Here is a 20500-nt window from a genome sequence, read left to right as displayed (position 1 = left end):
TGTGGATTAACCATGTTCATCCATTTGACTAGTGATTGATACTGATCACTACTTGAAAGGCTTGCTTCTCTACTGTGCAGTTTAAAGCTTACATCTTTCACATTCCATTTAAAAAGAAAAATGGAAGGACAAGTGTTTAAATTGTGTAAATTACTGTTATTGTTGACTACCTATTTTAATGATATTGCAATCAAACTGTTCAAAGAAATGGAGAACACTTTCAGCCCAACAACTCAACATTTATTCAGTTTCCCCATCACAGCCAAATGCCACTCATGATGGATAGGCATGGAAAACAAATTGCATTGATGCATCAGCTTGCATGGAGCAACCCTGACTCACTGAGTCAGCAGTGAACTGCTAAATGCCCTCATTTGCAATATATTGCTGCTGACCAACTAAATGAAAATGTCTCTGGGTATAATTCAGAAAATTGTTACTCATTCAGGAGTTTTTACCATCATGGCAAACTAAGCCGATTGGTCCTAGTGCTGTGGGATCACTATAGATCCCATTCATGTGCATCTTCACACAGAGGTGACCTGAGAGCACTTTTGTGATTTACTGGGACAGGCAGACCACTGTCCTGTAAAGTTAACAGCATGAGGTGGGACTTCCACTTCCTGTTGTCCGTCTACCCTTCCGCATTCCAAAAGTGACATTTCCATAAACGTACAAGGGTACAAGCACCCTAAATACATGTGGTGGGTGGGTGTCTCAAACATTGACTGTAGAGAGATATATATATATATATATATATACACACACACACACACACATACATGCAGTTAATGGTCTCACATGTGCTGCTGCAGCCTTGTTCATCCAGCAGCCGGAACAAGGCTAAAGGGTACACTTGCCATTACACTTGAGTCCAGCAGATGGTGGTGGTAATGCACTCTGTTTGCAAACTGCCGGAAAAAAAAGAAGGGTTCACTGGCCTATTCTTCTTCAGTGAGTATTTTGGCAGTTTGCAAACAAAGTTACCACCACCATCTGCTGGACTGAGGTGTAATGCAAGTGTACCCTTTAGCCTCGTTCTTGCTGCCAGGTGAATACGGCGAGTTGACTGTCTCTGATGTGTCCAGTCATCTGTAACTGAACTGAGGAAAACTAGACATGGAACCATTTGAGGGGGGACTAACTGACTGACCCATCAAAGCTATCCCTGAGGACATCCATTCTGACTACCCCCAAAATACTGCTGCATGCCAAAATAAATAACTTCATCCCTGCACAGAGTCAGAGTCAGTATGACCTTTTGTTAATACAGTTTTCACACAAAAGAATACAGACTTAAATACAATGAATGACCACAGAGTACGATGAAGAGATCTGGGAAATTAACCTGAAAATATATATATGCACACACAATGTACAATTCAACTGATATCTGACCAGGTTTGTTACTAGCCTAGCTAGTGTTTAAAAAGCATGGATGATAACGTCTGGAATCCATAGTAGTAATGAGAAGCTGAAAACTAACGCGCCGTTACAAATCTATACAAATATAAAAAGAACCACGGTTTGATATCACAACTTGTGCAAGAGAAATAAAAGGAAAGGAAATGAAAAAAAGAAGGCGGCATTTAAAATCCGAGGTCCGAGTTCCCCAAGGCGTCCATCCCTGTACGTCAGTGCATCCGAGTCACTGTAAAAATCGCCACGCCCCTAGAACACAGAAGATATTACTTAGACTATGAACAGAATAAAGACCCAATCCACCACACCCCTAGAACACAGAATATATGACTTAGACTATGACCAGAATAAAGACCCAATCCACCACACCCCTAGAACACAGAATATATGACTTAGACTATGACCAGAATAAAGACCCAACCCACCACCAAAACCCCTAAAACACAGAATAACTTCCTTAAAACCCATACCATAATATGAATGTGTGTAAATGTAACAAAAATATTCTCTATGAATGCTCCAATTTCAATATTTGGATAAGAAACTAGACAGGCTTCACTGACAACCCTCAGACTCATTAGTACATGTAGCCAGTTAACCACATCAGTCATACAGTTAATAAATGATCTCCAACACAGATCATAATTAATACACCTATTTATTAGACTAAAAATTAGATGCATCCTTTGGAGTAAATGGTCTACATTAGCAGGGTGGTACCTTAACTTTTTTCCTCATAGCACTGGTGCTACAGAGCCGGTTTGTTTTGTAGCACAATCTACAAAATCGGTATGTCGTTACAAACACCTCATCTGTAGGCTACACTCTAGAAAACATGTTAAATAAGGCGCACTTGGTGCCAAGTTGGTAAATTACCCATAGCACAGGCTGATTTGTTTGTAGTGTGTGCTGCATACAGCATATGTAGCGCTGTACAGCCCTGATTAGACACTACATTACTCATGAAGATTCATGGGAACTTCTTGCAGATAACTTGTGTTGTTAAGTAAAACAAGATGGACGGCAGAGAGGACGTACTTGATCTCCACCAGTGGGTCAGTCCTGAGCAATGCTGGGTAATTTGAGTTCGGCGATCTCGGAGTCTGGGGAACTGCTGCCACTGCGGTCACTATAGGTGTCTCTGTGAGGAGGACGAACACAGTACATCACAAATGCGATCTGGGAACTGGCATTCAGTAAGTGGGTTTACATGGAAAAATGTTTTGTCATTCCGATTAAACTATTCCCATTGAAAAATGTGTGCCGTCTGTTTACATGGGGTAGTTTCTATTCTGATCAGGTGCATACAGGCGTTCTAGAATCTTTGATCGGAGTGGCCGTTGTTGCTTTACTTTTCCTTGAGGAAAGGATGGATGGCAGGCAGGATCAACAGTTTTATTCCGATCGAGCTGTTTAGGTGTAATTTTTATTTTGATTGAGCCATATTCCCCACTGTAGCTGGAATAAAAGTATCCTTGTAAACAGGGCTAGAGTGAAAAACAGGACCATTGTTCTGGTCTTTTCCTGATACCACGCCATCATACTGTAATCAGTACATCACTTTAAGTTGCTCTTACAGCAAACACTTCTGCAATACATTGGATTGCTAATGATTGCACACTAATCATATATCCACATATACATATAAAATCTTAACAGATTTTGTCATCTCACCATCCTCATTTGCAGAAATATGTGCTTTACCGACCTACACAGTACAAATCAACACAGTAACACTTCACGCCTGCAGGCAGGCAGAGCAGAATGCATGCTGGGAGCTGGTTACCGTGGCGACAGGCGGCAGCCTCTCTGGAGGTAGCTGTGTAGTTTCCCTGCAGCGGCGAGCAGAAGTCCAAAGTAAGGAGGTGAAGGCTTGATGGGTCTGGAGGTGAATTCCGGGTGGTACTGCACCCCTACGAAATACGGGTGATCTGGGGACGCAGAGAATGAGGGTAGAGGACAGAGGAAGTGAACCTTTAAAAACTTTTAGATTTAGAACCTTTTAAAAGCCTTATTTTGTTAATGGCCTCGATTTGAATTTGACCACTGGGGACACGGACAAAGAGGGTAGAGGAGAGAGAAAGTCAACTTAAGTCTTATTTTGTTATGGTTGGGCCCCAACTTGAATAAAAAAACAAAAATGGCATCATTCAAATTAGAACCCCATGCATAGTTCTTGAAGCAAAAAGAACCACAAATGTTTAAGAGTGATATAAAAAATAAATTAATTAATTCACAAAATGTACAAATTCACACAATCTCTACTATATCCTTTAAAAAAACACACATACACACACACAAAACTACTGACCATCTAGTTCAATAATTTCCATCCTCTCTCCCTCCACATCCTGGCCTACAAAGTGAAAGCCCTTCTCCTCAAAGTGATGTTTTAGCTCTGGGTTCACCTGTAAACGGCAAGAAACGGTTAAGTGAGGGAACACCGATACATCAAAGTCAAAGTACCACAGCAAACACAGCTGTGCTGGATGCTGGATGGAGTTGGAAAAAAACAAAAATACATTGTGGGCCATTTCAGTATATCTTCAGGCGTACTACCACAAACGGATTCCATTTTGAACTCAAGTGTACACCACAGCAGTTAAGAGAAAAAGGCTGAGTTGCACTAGCTGTTCTCACAGTAAATTAGGCAACATAGATGAGGTCCACCAGTGATGTAAATATTCATGATGCAACAAGAGTATATCGGTTTTAACTGTAGACAGATAAATTAGAAATACTCACTTCAAAACGATGTCTATGTCTTTCATCAACAAAGTCGACGTCGCCATACAGTTTTCCTGAGTGAACGCAAATCACACTGTGATGCCACACATATCCAAACAAATTTGAATGAGAATAATTAGGGATTTAATTGCTGGTCTGAAGCTTACTTAATATACAGGACTTGGTCTTGAATATGGTGCGTCTCTTTCCAAGCCTCATGGTCCCACCCATTTGCCCTGGATTGTGTTCTGGCATGTCAATCACCTGCAGGGGAACCAATCAGAAGTGTGTAAAGTGTGCAAAGCCAGCACCTCTAGCTGCAGATGCAGGTCTCCGTGTTGGTGAATGGGTCAACTTACCACCGGGTGTTTGGAATCCGGGTCGAATTCTGTGGAGTTGGCATCTGCAAAACAGCATGAAATTACTTGTTAAAAACCTTTGATGTAGTTTACCATTAAAGAGAAAAAAATGTATATCACTTAAAAATGTATTTTACCTCCAAGTTTCTAATGTGCTAACTATAGGATATTATGTTGCCACAATAACGACATTCAGAAAATAAATCTATGCATACTTAAATAAGATAGATAGATAGATTACTTTATTCATCCCCAGAGGGAAATTATGGTGTTACAGCAGCAATTAATAATATAAACATTAGGGGTGTAAAGATTATTGACTGTCCATGCACAATTTCAACCAAATTTTGCTGCTCTTATTTTTTCTTATTTTTTCATTATTATATGTGCCCTCTTATTTACTTATTTACTTACTTTTTTGTTTACTTGAATGTTATGTTTGTCTGTGGACTTAAATTGGTAAAATGTCTTGTCTTCACCGTGGGATAGTGAGAAACGTAATTTCGATCTCTTTGTATGTCTGGAACATGTGAAGAAATTGACAATAAAGCTGACTTTGACTTTGATTAACCGATACGTATCGGTATCCGTTTTTAATGTGTAAGATACGGCTACATCGATATGTTTAGCCCCGTATCGGAATAAAACTGAAATGCACCGGTCGTTATATCGATTTACTTGTTACGAATCGGTTCACAACCTTTTCTGCTCGCTCATACTCTCATTTATGTTGCAAGCAGCGCGTTCATCCCACTTCCTGTTTTGAAACTACCTGTGGCACGGATTTGTGGGTAATGAAGTTCGTTTTGGGCTACACTCATTGCCCAAAGTTGTCAAAGGACTTCATTACCCATACATCTACTGCAATTTAAGCACGTGACAACTCGCACTCGGTCGTTTCATTGACAGTTTTTACTCTTTTGTTTTTCAAAATCCAGCGCGAAATTAAACACTTATTATAGCATTCCTAAACGGCAACGATAGTCTGTAGAGTAGCCTTACGTTTGATGAAGGGATTTCCTTAATGTTAAAGAATAATTTGGCCCTTGCTGCTAAAACGATGCACAAATGATTATTATTTTGTTCATATTCACTCAGACTTGGAACAAAATAGGCCCAGTTCATTGATATGTAGGCTAGGCCTATTTTGTTCTTGTAGGCTATCTGAGAAAAGGCCAAGATTGTCTTAAGCACTGTTTTACTTTATTTCGGTATTGTCTTACCTCAACAATAGGCTACAGCTCCTTGAAAACAATCAGATATAACTCTATAAAATCTATAAAGTTTATAAAAATGTATTTTTATGTTGTATTTGGCTGCTGTGTTTGACTGAAATGTAGACTATTCTTTTTTCATTTCAATACAGTATATGATACAAACCTCAGTTTAGATAATCATATTCATAATTTTTTTTTGCCTAATTGACATGACCATGATAATTGATAATATAAAATGAATGTGCACCTTAAGCAAATGATAAAAAATCTTTCAGAATGCTTTCCATTCTTCAACTGCATCGAACTGCATCGAATCGTTTTTTATGAACATGTATCTTTTCTTGTATCGAATCGTGCCCATGTATCTAGTGAATCGTATCGTCTTTTACATGAGATTCACACCCCTAATAAACATATATCACACATAAACATACATACAAGTTCAAAAATAAATACAACTGGATATAGTCTAAATAAGACACGTATGATGACAGAAAATTGCAAAACAACAAAATGTGGCTTACCTGTCCAGCCAAGCATGTTTCTTGCAAACTCACACACGGCCAGCTGCATACCCAAGCACACACCTGCACCACAAGCACAAGACAAGCACTTTATTGCAGCAAACATCTTGGCATGTAGTGCTCCGCAACCACTTAATACCTGCGTGATCAGCATTCTGTGTAATGCCATTTTAGGGCTATGGAAATCCCCTAAGGGCTAACTGCTAACAGAGTTCTAAATCACCATTGTAACACACAAACACATCTGCGGATCATGGCAGTATGTGCCACAATTACCACCAGCTGCTGACGTGCTTCTACTTTGTACACTAATATATGATATAGATGGAACGCTAAAATGTACACGGGGTGAAATATTGTGATTTTATTTCATTGTTTTTATGTTTATGGGGATGAAATGTCATTACAGAGCTGTGTGCTGTGGGCAGAATGGGCTGGAAAGGGGTGAGAACATGTGGTGCCCAGCAGTCCTTGGCACAATGTGGTCTGATTATGTGGTCTCACACACACACACACGTCTATTGTAATGTGCCTGTGCGTGTTTGAAGTGTTCCCACCAGCAAAGTTCTGATGAGGGATTGAATAATGAAGCAAAGTTCTGAGGAAAGCCTTTAATTTCAGGGCTGCCCTCTGGCCCAGCCTCAAGAGACTGAGGTGAGTGTGCATTACATAAGCTGTATAGCACCATCTTTTGTCCAGAGCAGGTACATTTGTAAGGAATCCGTATACACCACCGGTCAACAGTTTGGGGTCACTTAGAAATTTCTATTCCACTCCATTATAGACAGAATAGCAGCGGAGATCAGTTGCATTGTTCTTTTAATCAGGGCAGCCTTTTTGTCAGATTACATTCTGTGCTTACATAATTGCAAAAGGGTTCTCGACTGTTGTAGAAAGAACTGGCTGATCTTTAATGCAATATCTACATTACCCATTATCAGCAACCATTTACTGATCTGATGTCATTTTAAAAGGCTAACTGAGAAAACATTGAAGAACCCTTTTGCAATTATGTAAGCACATCATTTAATCTGGAAACTGCTGCCCTGATAATAATAATAATAATAATTAAAAAAATGCAATGGATCTCAGCTGGTATTCTGTCTATAATGGAGTGGAATGGAAAATTTTAAGTGATCCCAAACCTTTGGCCAGTAGTGTATGTAAAAAAGATATGAGACACTCATTTCAGTATTGCATAGTATATATACGGTTTGATTGATGTTCTATTGGTCGATGAGCTTTGTTGGATTCATGTCATATTAAACAGTAAATAGTAATCCTCATACCTAGGAATGGCTTCTTCTGTTTTCTCGCCCAACTGATGGCTTCAATCTTTCCTTCAGTTCCTCGTACGCCGAAGCCCCCAGGTACCAGGATGCCACTGCAGACAGGAAACACACACACACTCTCAATCATCAAACCTGTCTCCATCTCAGCCTGTTGTCATGACACGCTCACCTAACAAACCCGTTTTGATCTCTACCTGTTGTCATGACACTTTCACTTATCACCACCCGTCTCCATGATCTCTGTTGTCCAAAGATTTCAGAGCGGAATACTCTAGAATCTCTGCTGTTGTCATGACACTTTCGCTCATCACACCTGTCTCCATCTCAGCCTGTTGTCATGACACTTTCCCACTCCCCTATTCCCACCACACTGCTGTCCCTTTTGCCCCTGCTGTTCTGGTAAACTAGAGGACAAATGTGCTCTGTGCAGACCTGCTACAGTAGCTGTGCTTCAGCCAAGCATTACATAATGATGGGCATTTGAAACTGGAGCCTTAAGTGGCCTTGTAGCTCACTGACTACTCTACCAGAACTCCAAGCTCTTTACAGTTAAGGGCTCCTATAGCATAAACCCCCAGTGAAAAAGGAGATAAGCAGGGATCCTGTCAGGAAGCGGTGCCATAATGGGGGGCGTACATTTCCCAGGACTGAACGGCCTGCTACTGTTACTGTCCCTCACAGTAAAAAAAGCCTCGCTTCACGTCCCATCACGACAAGCAAACAGAACACCATCCAGATGGTCATTCATGAGATTTGCCGTGCCAATTCCACCGGGTCTTCACACACACACACACACACACACACACACACAGCTCTGCCTACACACTCACTCTGCACTGCACAGCTTCTGCCAGGCCTCGTGGTACTTCACCGGCTCCTCCTGCAGGGTAGCAGCCTCCAGATCTGCAGAGTCAATATACTGAGAAAGAGAGAGAGAGGAAGAAAAAGACAGAGATGGAAAGAAAGAGAGAGATAGGTGGAGAGAGAGAGAGAGGAAGAAAAAGACAGAGATGGAAAGAGAGAGATAGTGTGGTGTTGTGTTGATATACTGTGTTGGGTCTCTGATGATATAACTAAAACCACTAGTTGTAGTAGCAGGAGTGTTGCGGTCAGCTAAAATGATAATTTCTTTCATTTTTTCCACATTCCATTTTTCATCACTTTTCACAATCCTTTAATACATTTTGTCAGTGTTTAACTGGACTGTGGCAGTAAACCGTCTATGACTGGATGGAGAGAAACGGAGAAAGGGAGCGTGGGTTGAGGAAATGGGAGAGGGAGTGAGAACGACAGAAGGTGTGAGAGTGTGTGGCTATTTACAGACAGAGCTTTCCAGCATGTGATGTCCGGTGGATGATACAGTACAGCAAACACATACCAGAAACGCCAACACCAGGCACAACACACCACACACACACACACACACACACACACACACACACACAGCTAAGAGCATGTGACGTCCGGTGATGACAGTTAGCTGATGTTTGGGCATTGTAGCTTCTTACAATAGCAACATATCTAGCTTCTTAAGATAACGTGCTTTTGTTTAGCAAACTAAATGTGACGTGTCTTCGGTTCCCCAAAGCCGGCGGGCTATCTGAATGCATGCACTGGGGGGGCCATCTGCAGCCTCTGTTTAGGTGAACAACACAGCATAATGCTGCTGCTTTTTATTGTGATTATTGCAGGACCCAGAGTGCTAGGTCATCTGTACCAGCCGCAGGGCTGTGCGTTCATTTCTTCGTTCGTAGCACTGGCGCTACAGAGGCTGATAGTTTTCTAGCACAATCTACAAAATCTCTAGCATCAGTATGTAGTTAAACACCTCATCTGTAGGCTTCACTATAAAAAACATTTTAAATAAGGTCACTGATCCTAAGCTGGTAAATCATCCATAACAGAGATTGATTTTCTAGTAGCATGTGCTACATATATGCAGCACTGTGCAGCCCTGGGTCAGTGAATTGGGTGACTCCTCACCTTGATGTCCAGTTTGTGGCTGATGGCTAGAGCGGAGTGCTCCAGGGATTTGATGACGGAGGCGTAGGAGTCGGACAGCTTAGTGTATTTGCCAACCAGGGCAATAGAACAGTGCTCAAGGAGTCGGTCAGACCTGAGCCAGCAAAGGAAACGGCGGGAAAGGAATGATGAAACAAGAGATGGAACAAAGAGACAATACAATATCTCCACTTCAATACAATATCTCCACTTCAACGCAATATCTCCACTTCAACGCAATATCTCCACTTCAACGCAATATCTCCACTTATTTTCAGCTATCAATCCATTGTTTGGCTGAAAATTCTGAAGACAACTAAAGAAAAATTCAATGTTTATGGGCAGAAAACTGAAATGTGTTGTGCTTTGAGGGCCCAGGCCAATTCAAATAAAAGCAGGGATCCTTCTAATTAAGGACCTGATGAGTTCCACAGACGCTGTTCTTGCGCAAGAGCACTGCCGTGCCAAAAAACATAAACACATACAGTGGTCTGGCAAACCTTCAACCGAAAGCAAATTAGAGAGAAGGTCTAATTCCTCCTATCCTCATCAGAATGGCACTGTTTGGAATCACTAGATTCATGAGAACCTCTGCACTATAATTTCAGTTAGGAATCCTCACAAGACGTTCTGGCACACGGCACCAGGCATGGCATGGCTCTGCCAGGATTAGGGGTTAAGGGCCAGGAACAATAACTATAAAGATAAGTATAACTATAACGATAAAAGCGTCCACACTGACCAACGATAAGGAAAGTCTCCTCATGTTGATGAGTAATTTGATGGATTCTGATTGGCTGTCAGCTTTTTATCGTTCTCAAAATCGTTCTGAAAGTGATCAACAATATCGTTCTTCATGTTGTTACAGTTTGTGTGGACATCGTCATTCATATTAGTTAGAACGATACTTTTTTGGCGTTATAGTTATAGTTATCGTTCTTGGTGTGAACGGCCCTTTAGAATTATGCCACGGTGTGGCGGCGCAGTCTCCTCTGAACCCACCTGTCGGACATCTCCTTCCACTTGGCCAGCATCTTCCTGGGCCGCATCTCGATGGACAGGTCCAGCCTGCGGCAGAAGTAGTCGACCACTCCCTGGTCCTCCAGCAGGAGCGGAACTCTATAGATGGACGAGACGTCGTGCACACAGATCACCTGAGGAGGAGAGACAAAGAGAGAAACAGACAGACAGACACAGAGAGAGACAGGCAGGCAGACAGACAGAAAGAGACAGAGAGAGAGAGAGAGAGAGAGAGAGAGAGAGAGAGAGAGAGAGAGAGAGAGAGAGAGAGAGAGAGAGAGAGAGAGAGAGAGAGACAGGCAGAGCAGAATGGCGAGTGAGTCAGGAGAGATTCACAAACTTAAGCGTGAAGTGTAAGTGTTAAGTGTTTAAGCCATGATCAGTTCCCAAAGTATCCAGACACTTTAGAGAGCAATCCCTTTTCAACACTCACCTGTTGGGGTTCCACATGGCAAAACATGGAAATCTTCTCTTTGACCGAGTTTTCCAAAGGAGTGGCACACCGGCACATGATCTGATGAGGCAATTAGATACAATTACACATTATGATCAATTATAATTATACAATTAATAGATTTTAGATGCAATTTCATTTCATTAAATTGATTTAGTTCATTTACTACCATAAGCCTGCTATCTGTGTTAAGGGGCTTTTTCAGACGAAGTCACAGTTCTCTGCCCCGCACCCTACCACCAGTCATCTGAAAGACAACTCAAAACAGAGCGCCCACACCGCCACCTCAAAACCTGAAGGTTTTTTTTTTTTTATCTTGGAGGCGGGCAGACGTGTTCTCGATTCTACTGCCCCCGCCTGCCGTGCCAGCACTCAAATCGTCCGCTTGCCGCCTGCTTCTCATTGAATACTAGAGGGTGTCGCTTTTCATGTAAAAAGCCCTTTAGGGCACTTTAAAGGAACACACCAATTCTTTGGGATAGTACTAGCTCATTTGCTGGCATCTATCCCAGAGTTAGATAAGAGGATACATACCCTTCTCTTCACTGTGTGTGCAATAACCTGGTCTGACACCGTTAGCCTAGCTTAGCATCATTCACTGGAAGTGGGTTGGGCCAGTTGGCCTATAGCTGGCGGGTCATTTTAAACTGATTCCTAAACTGCTCAAAGGCACACTCATGACAGCATGACTAAGCTAAGCATGATCAAGACGGAAAAGCTCTGTATTTGCTTGCATACCTCCTCATTTGACAAACATATTACACAAACAGAGGGAGGAAACCAATCACATGACTTCCACATGTTTTGTGGTGCAAATTATTCTATCGGTCATGTGTGTATTCCGTAACCCGTGTGTGTGTGTCCTGGTGTTCTGTATATATGTGTGTGTGTGTGTTCAGTGACACAGTATAGGGTACTCACCAGGTCAGGGGACAGTCCGAGACCTCTCAACTCCCTCACGCTGTTCTGAGTGGGTTTCGTCTTCTGTTCTCCTGTTGCACTGGGCTGTTGGGAGAGGAAAGAAAAGATGCTCTTAGTGTGTGTGTGTGTGTGTGTGTATGTGTGTGTGTGTGTGTGTGTGTGTGTCAGTTTCACTTGGGTGAAAGACAATAAGCGCTTTCAGATATAAGCTCCGGAGTATATGCGGAGGTCCTACCCTTCGGATGATTCAGATATGATGCTAACCTGCGGACCTTCTACTGACCTTATACAGATGTATGTGTGAACGACATACACGCACATTACAGAATCTCCGTGTGGTTGTCGAGTGAGGGGTGGGGGCTTGTAGAGTTCACAAGATGCGAGATATGACGCAGAATATATGCGGCCACTGCCTGTCACAGCTGCTTTTCGTTTACAAAGTGTAGCTTATGCATTATGTAGGCTAAAGAAGAGAAATCTATTGTGCGTAGGCTAATACTTGAAGTAGTCACGTAAGTGCGCACTTGAAATTGACCTACAGTATTTGTATGTGTGCTTCGAATAAACACATTTATCTGTTTTCAACGTTATGTACCAGAATTACTTGTAGAACCCCAAATCTGGTTTGCATTGGAGAGAGAGCATGCACAAACTTTATGGTGGGTTACCAGCCAATTCAGTAGGCTAACTCAAGACTTCAAGGAGTAGTAGAACAACCGGCTAAATTCGGACTTCCATATGACCGGTTATGTCGTTCAGATATGCGGCCCCACCGTTTAACATCGGCAGAACCTCCGGTCTTACACGTATGTCTAAAAGCGCTTAATATGTGACTGTAGTTGTCCGTGAAGGGCAGACGGAGAAAATAAGCACATGTGTATGAACTACAAGAGAGAAGCCTAAGAGCATGATGCCACGCTGTCCATGTACTTTGCGGAGTATGTGTGTGTGTGTGTGAGTCTTACCTGTGGGATGAGGCTGACGTGGATGTTGCAGAAGTTCTCTCTCTTCACTTTGAACTGGAACTGCCGGAAGGCTTCGATGAAAGGCATGCTCTCAATGTCTCCAACAGTCCCACCCAGCTGTAACCATGGGAAACAGCCATGAGGCATGAGCATGCACAAGCTGGCAAACATCCGTACAGTTCCATCAGAAGTCACATATCAAAGGCCAATCACCAATCGCATTTCATATGGCCATTTTCATTATGGCTCAATTGATAGAAATGCTTATCCAAAGTGATTCACAAGTGAGCTATTCTGTTGAGTAACTCAACACAAACACACACTGTGAATCCTTTACATTGACTTGACCTTAGCTGGAATGGTAGGCTAAAGTCACTCACCACACACGCACAAACACACACACCCCCTCACCTCGATCACACACACTTGTGGCTCCACGTCATCATCGTCCACGGGCACTCGGGCCTGCCGCATTACCCACTCCTGAATAGCATCTGTGATGTGTGGCACAACTGCGACACAGAGACAGATAAATGGCATCAACTTTTCATTTGATTTTATTACCTCTGCCAAGACAACTTGCTGCAGTTTGGCAAAGGTAATGCACTCAGCAGAGTTCCACTCTAACTCATTCATTCATTCATTTATTTATTGTTTAATTTTCAGTGATCCGCAAAAGTCTGCAGATTATTTCAGTCAGTTTTTCTTTTGAAGGTTGTATCAGCGATGGCGGAGTAACGTCACTTCTGTTGACGTTCAACCAAAACAGAGAGCTAGATCGCTCCTCCCTACCCCTCCCTCCTGTGCCATTGAAAATCTCCTGAGTGTGCATCTCGTCATTTATTGGTTGGAACACTTTATTTTGCCTGTGTTTGGCAACACTTGTTGGTAGCAATTGTTTTTGTGTTTTTGTGTTAAGCTGCCTACAGAGACACGTTTTTTTGACGGCCTGCTTATGGGGCGGGCAGCTAGCAGATTGTTAGGAAAGATTAGATGAATGTGATCATTTATGTTTGGCCCTTTTTTGAGCCTGCAATCGCTGATTTTTAACATTTAACATTCAGTCAGTTTCTCTCATAACAGTTCAGTCATCTACAACAGGCTCCACATTTGACCACCAGACTATACATCAATTTAACACTATGCTAGAAACTTCACTTCAAGCTAATAATGTCATGTTTTGTAAATGAACCACAGGATCGTATAATATCAAAAGCATTTTTCTTTTCGACAGTTCAAGAGGGAACCTACCCTGCACCGTCTTGCCCAGGTAGTCTCCCCTCCGCTCTTTATTGATGACAGACTGGTAGATTTTTCCTGTGGTCAGATTGTTGTCTCGCGTGAGCCGGATGTCTAGGAAACGCTCATAGTTTCCCAGATCCAGATCAACCTCTCCACCATCATCCAGCACAAAAACCTCACCTGGAGCAAGCAGACATTCACCATGATTAAGAAACAGCCTTCTACCCTAAGGAGTACCTTTCACTGGTGCATTTGTTGAGAATTATTTACACAGAAGAAAAGGTAAGCTCTTCACGAAAAGAGTACTCCAAAGAAGATCTCCACTGAATTAAAAGTTTCAAGTCTAGAACTAGGCTTAATCCATGCCGAGGCAATCAAAACGATCTGCACATTTCTAATCCCCTCTCCTAAATCACATCTACCAGGCTCTAGTCACTTTCAGACTCCCGCTCATTCCATCGGTTGCCCTGGTAACACAGCATCAGCATAATTTTTCATGTCTGCAAATGGAGCGTACCATGTTCATAGGGGGAGAAAGTGCCTGCATCAATGTTGATATAAGGGTCGATCTTAATGGCAGTCACGTGTAATCCACACGACTTGAGGATGGTACCCACACTGCTGGCAATGATGCCCTTTCCAATGCCAGAGATCACACCACCAGTCACCAGGATGTACTTCATGGTTGTGCTCACTGGATGAACTGCAAGAAAGGGGACAGTATTAAATCCAAACAGTCCAAGGCTCTTGTTATGTAACCTACAACTAGCTGGGGTGAAAGGACATTATTTTTAAACAATGTCACTATCTGTATGCCTTTGTTGTTGTAAATAAAGATAAAGCCTCCTACAATATGCGTTCAGACAGGATCAACCGGGACTGGCTGAGATATCCATATCACCACAGAAGATCTTTGCTGAGTTGGGTGTACTATGGTCAGACTGTGGCCACATTCTCTAAAATTGGTAATCTATGGGAGAATGGTTAAGGACCCCTTCACTAAGCAAATTCCAGTATTCGCTCTGCATTTCACACTCAATCCCCCTCATCACACCGAGTGGCACGGGTAACGTTAAAGCTTTTGTTTGTAGCAGACCACATTCCTATGATGGTCTCTCATTGGATACACTGAGGTGCTCATAGCCTTTGTTTCATGTGATGGCAACAACCTGATATGTATTACGCAATGTAGTATAATTTCAAGAGGCAGTATAACCATTAGAACTAGCCAATAAATACAGTAGCAAATTACGACACTAGACGTCTGAAACGTTAACTTGATACTATTACAACAAAGTGTTGATCATAGCTAGGTAACGTTGAAGGATATGAGAAATAACCATTACTCGGACAAGTTGATTATTTCTCATAAACAACAACACGTAAATAATGCATATTACGAAAGAGAAGACAGGAGCCTAATGAGAATCGACTAACGTTATCTCCTTCCATTGGAGAGGTTAGCAGGCTAACATGCGTAATGTTGATGCCACCGGGATGCAGTGGCAAGCTAACGTGTTACTAACTGTTAGCTGCTAGCATTTATAGGGCTAGCCAACCTTAACACAGAGTTTACGTTCCTGATGATTACCACAATTAACAATTCAAAGGGTGGACAAGTTCAATACAATCTTAAACACTGTATCATCACTTCAATAAAGCAAGTTGTGACACTTTAACGTTACTGCAAAGAGAGACAAAAGGCACATTGTGTCTCAATCCAAATAGAAGTCGTTAATTTTGGCGGACTTACCAGTAACGTTGGCAAATAAATACTCAAATGTAGATAATTTGAAGTGCTGCAACTTATGATATCGTCCAGTATATTACTTAAACTGTTATTATTGAATTAATGGAGCAAGCAATCGAAATTCACGTGTCCAGAGCACTTGGCCTCATCCGTCCGCACTACACGTGTTGGCCACACTATCCTGAAGCAGGCAGCACAACTTTGCAGGAGGGGACAAACGCGGGTAATCGAGAGCACATGCTACCGTCAAGTGTGCGCTCAACATGCGCATGCTTCATGTTTACAGGAGGGGCCACTTCAAGTTTTTTTTTTTTGTTATATGAAATTATGTTTTAGATACAAACTGCAAATAAGTAGTACACTTTAAATTAGTACACTTTTGCATTTAGACTTGTAAAAACGACACCAAAGTAATATTGTGTTAGGCCCAGTGTTTCCCACAGAATTGAATTCTATCTGTGGTGGTAGGTTTGCAGAATTAACCTGAATGCAACGGTTTTTAACAAATTAGTGCAGTGTGGTTATGATTCTAACCAGATTTAAGCACAATTTAGTACAACCAGGAAAATCATTGTGTGGTGGTCAATGTTAAATAAATAAAATAAAATAAGTCAATGTATGGGAAACACTGAGGCCTATTCAAAATGTGACTATTGCTGTTCTGGCATGTGTTGGACCCAGTTGTTTCAGTCCCACTTTTGCTCCAGCAGATGGCGACGTGTTCCCGTTCTTATCCATCTTAGCTTATTACAGTTTTCACTGTTCACACACATTTTCAAAACTCTGTGTCTATTTTTCAAAACTCACAAAACACACAATTGTTCACACAAAATGCAAAATTCCTCAAATCTCCAGCAAAATGACACACAACATTCAAAATGTCATAAACACATCTCTAAAGCAAACATTCGCCTCACTTTATAAACATTTTTGTCATAATATGATATTTTGGATACATTACACACTTGCTCAAAACATAAAGCTCTTTTGTCTTTCATGGGCTTATGTATAAGTCATCTACAGAGAGAATTTAAAATACAGTAAATAGTAAAAATAGTAAAAAAAAAAATAGTAAACAGTAAGCAATATTGAATCCAAAATAGTGCTTTTTCACAAATAATTTGCTGCTGTGAATAGCCTACAGTATTTTACAGCCAACAAGACAAGAGGAAGCAAAATACAATGACCACCAGATGCACTTGGAGTTTCGAAAAAGCAGATTTTGCCAAAGACAGAAATTAATTAGCCCACTGTATTTCCAAAGAAAGAAAATAACTAACGACTATCTAAATACTTTGCTTATTCCAAAGAAAATTACTCTCTATACCTAGCCTGGCTAGCGCCACCACTTCTCAATGAGACGTGGTCTGGGAACCAAACGTTCATTTTCTCGTATTTGAAAAAAATGCCCAGATCCGTTTATTGGGTGCCACGGATGTCTATCAAATGTGTCTGTGCATAGCTCATCATCGTCTTGCTTTCCCACCTGTTCTGTGATTGGTTCCCTATCTCAGGCGAAAATTTGCTCCATGGTCTCCAGGCTGCCTTAGCAGCGTGAATCAAATCGCGCGCAAAGCAGCATGGGAACACCCAGGCTACTCTATACCCTTCAACTGCAGAAACAAACATGCGTTCAAGGCATTTCCGGAGGCACAGAAAACAACACTGAATTACAGTTTTTGCCTTGCCTACACACTTTTTGCAGAATTTGGCTCATTATGTCAAAACTCTACACAAAGCCATATAAGCCACATAGCACTTGGAGATAAACAACTCACATCTATGCCAACATGAAACGCTGCAATCAAAACTCAATAGTCCTTGTAAAATGTAATTATTGCAACAAAACCATACACACAATCACCATTTGAATTAGTCTTTCAAATCAACAGCTACACACTGATGTGTTTTATATAAAAACACTGCAGTCATTGTGTTTCTGTTTTTACTGTCATTTTCTCAGACTCAGTCTTCTGTGAAACTCAAAAGTTGAATTTCTGCAGTAATCATTTTTTTGCAACAAATGTTTTTACAAAAAACAAACATTCTTACAGAAATAAAGAAAAATAGAATCACACTTATCAATGCAATACTATAAGTTGAATGTACTCTAAACAAATTAAAAGTGTAGCAAAAAAACAAAAGTAAAAAGGGGGAAAAAACAATTACTGGAGAAATTGCTATTGCATTTTTTTTCTTGTGTGTGTGTGTGTGTGTGTGTGTGTGTGTGTGTGTGTGTGTGTGGTGAGGGTGGGGTGGGGGTGTTATGATCCGTCCAGATCTGGCCACAAGTTCTTGTTGACATCGCAAATGATGTCATAGTGTTTCGCAATCAGTGTGTTGTAGAATTGCAAACAATGTGCAAAGCAGAAATGTGTTTAAGCTATGGTTACACAGTGCTTAAGGTATGCTAAAAAAATGTAGGTATTGAGGCTTTGGTCTACACTGTACTACTGTAGTTTGCATTTACAGTATCAGGCATAGGTACTGTGATTTCATAAAGAGTATGTGTACTGTAGAGTGAAATACTTACTGGTTATTTGCTGCCAGCAAGTTGCTGTAAATTTTACGTTAAACTTTTTACAGTGTTAGTATTCATTTTTAGTGTGTAAGCAATGGGCACAAACTGAAATGATAACTTGGGGACAAAAGACAAGTTTTACCTAAGGTCGACTTTTTGTAAAACATTACGCTAAAGTCCAATTCATTTTCATTTCAAAGTATCTGCATTGGCTGTGACATTTCAGTTGGAAATCCTCTAGGAGTAAATTGAAAGGGTCTATACTTATAGAGAGTACATATTCATAGGCCTATACTAAGGCAATGATTGGATGGTGTTTAGTAATAAGTGTTTGTACATTTAGGACTGAGTGTGAATAAGTGGTGAATAAGTGTGGCATTTTGATTGTGTTTGAAAAACTAAATCAAGTTACTTCCTGTTAGATTTTTGTGTGTTAGAGAAGAGAATTGTGTGTGATGTTTTACAAAATATGTCAGGAAATTGAAAACTGAGACACACTCTGAGAAATATAGCTGCAAGCAGCAATGTGGGGGCCAAGCAAATAAGCAGAAGTTGGGATTGGACTGGACTAGACTAAGCTAGACTGGACTGGACTGGACTGGACTGGTCTGGACTGGACTGGATTGGATTGGATTGGACTGGACTGGACTGGACTGGACTGGACTGGATTGGATTGGATTGGACTGGATTGGGATTGGGATTGCAGAGATATGAGCCTACTTCATGTGATTGTTGATTGGATTGGATTGGATTTAATTGGACTGGATTGGATTGGACTGGATTGGATTTGATTGGACTGGATTGGGATTGCTGAGATATGAGCCTACTTGATGTGATTGTTGATTGGATTGGATTGAATTGGACTGGATTGGATTGGATTGGGATTGGACTGGACTGAATTGGACAGGACTGGACTGGATTGGATTGGAATGGACTGGATTGGATTGGATTGGGATTGCTGAGATATGAGCCTACTTGATGTGATTGTTGATTGGATTGGATTGAATTGGACTGGATTGGATTGGGATTGGACTGGACTGAATTGGACAGGATTGGATTGGAATGGAATGGACTGGATTGGATTGGATTTGGATTGCTGAGATATGAGCCTACTTCATGTGATTGTTGATTGGATTGGATTGAATTGGATTGGATTGGACTGGACTGGATTGGGATTGGGATTGCAGAGATATGAGCCTACTTCATGTGATTGTTGATTGGATTGGATTTAATTGGACTGCATTGGATTGGACTGGACTGGATTGGATTTGATTGGACTGGATTAGGATTGCTGAGATATGAGACTACTTCATGTGATTGTTGATTGGATTGGATTGAATTGGACTGGATTGGATTGGATTGGGATTGGACTGGACTGAATTGGACAGGACTGGACTGGATTGGATTGGATTGGAATGGACTGGATTGGATTGGATTGGGATTGCTGAGATATGAGCCTACTTGATGTGATTGTTGATTGGATTGGATTGAATTGGACTGGATTGGATTGGGATTGGACTGGACTGAATTGGACAGGATTGGATTGGAATGGAATGGACTGGATTGGATTGGATTTGGATTGCTGAGATATGAGCCTACTTCATGTGATTGTTGATTGGATTGTATTGAATTGGAATGGATTGGACTGGACTGGATTGGGATTGGGATTGCAGAGATATGAGACTACTTCATGTGATTGTTGATTGGATTGGATTGAATTGGACTGGACTGGACTGGATTGTACTGGACTGGACTGGACTGGATTGGATTGGATTGGATTGGACTGGATTGGACTGGACTGGATTAGATTTGATTGGACTGGATTGGGATTGCTGAAATATGAACCTACTTCATGTGATTGTTGATTGGATTGGATTGAATTGGACTGGATTGGATTGGGATTGGACTGGACAGAATTGGACAGGATTGGATTGGATTGGATTGGATTGGTTCGGATTGGAATGGACTGGACTGGATTGGATTGGATTGGGATTGCTGAGATATGAGCCTACTTCATGTGATTGTTGATTGGATTGGATTGAATTGGACTGGACTGGATTGGATTGTACTGGACTGGATTGGATT

At 41.4% G+C, this 20500-nt stretch overlaps 1 protein-coding gene across 1 annotated transcript; it reads right to left on the bottom strand.

Moving 5' to 3' along the window:
* Window positions 1-218: 218 nt before the first annotated feature.
* ctps1a (CTP synthase 1a) lies at window positions 219-16098 on the bottom strand. The gene is made up of 19 exons (XM_042077361.1): window positions 15898-16098; window positions 14662-14847; window positions 14154-14324; window positions 13314-13414; window positions 12903-13019; window positions 11938-12021; window positions 10996-11076; window positions 10545-10696; window positions 9525-9657; window positions 8372-8460; window positions 7539-7633; window positions 6250-6312; window positions 4509-4552; window positions 4317-4413; window positions 4168-4223; window positions 3734-3830; window positions 3209-3353; window positions 2461-2563; window positions 219-1671 (listed from the first exon to the last, which is right to left on the bottom strand). The coding sequence occupies exons 2-18, from the start codon at window positions 14825-14827 to the stop codon at window positions 2479-2481; spliced, it is 1776 nt and encodes a 591-aa protein (XP_041933295.1). The 5' UTR covers window positions 14828-14847; window positions 15898-16098; the 3' UTR covers window positions 219-1671; window positions 2461-2478.
* Between the last annotated feature and the right edge of the window lie 4402 nt (window positions 16099-20500).

The sequence above is a fragment of the Alosa sapidissima genome, chromosome 21 (genome assembly GCF_018492685.1).
Source record: "Alosa sapidissima isolate fAloSap1 chromosome 21, fAloSap1.pri, whole genome shotgun sequence".
In the NCBI taxonomy this organism is placed as follows: Eukaryota; Metazoa; Chordata; class Actinopteri; order Clupeiformes; family Clupeidae; genus Alosa; species Alosa sapidissima.
The sequence above is the reverse complement of the archived record's forward strand: the minus strand, read 5'-3'. Positions and strand labels throughout refer to the sequence as shown.

Coding starts and splice junctions, on each gene's coding strand:
- ctps1a (XM_042077361.1), bottom strand. CDS start 14,827: ATGAAGTACATCCTGGTGACTGGTGGTGTGATCTCTGGCATTGGAAAG. Junction 11,077..11,937: donor TCGGACTGTCCCCTGACCTG/GTGAGTACCCTA, acceptor TTGCCTCATCAG/ATCATGTGCCGGTGTGCCAC. Junction 3,831..4,167: donor GACATAGACATCGTTTTGAA/GTGAGTATTTCT, acceptor TGCCGTTTACAG/GTGAACCCAGAGCTAAAACA.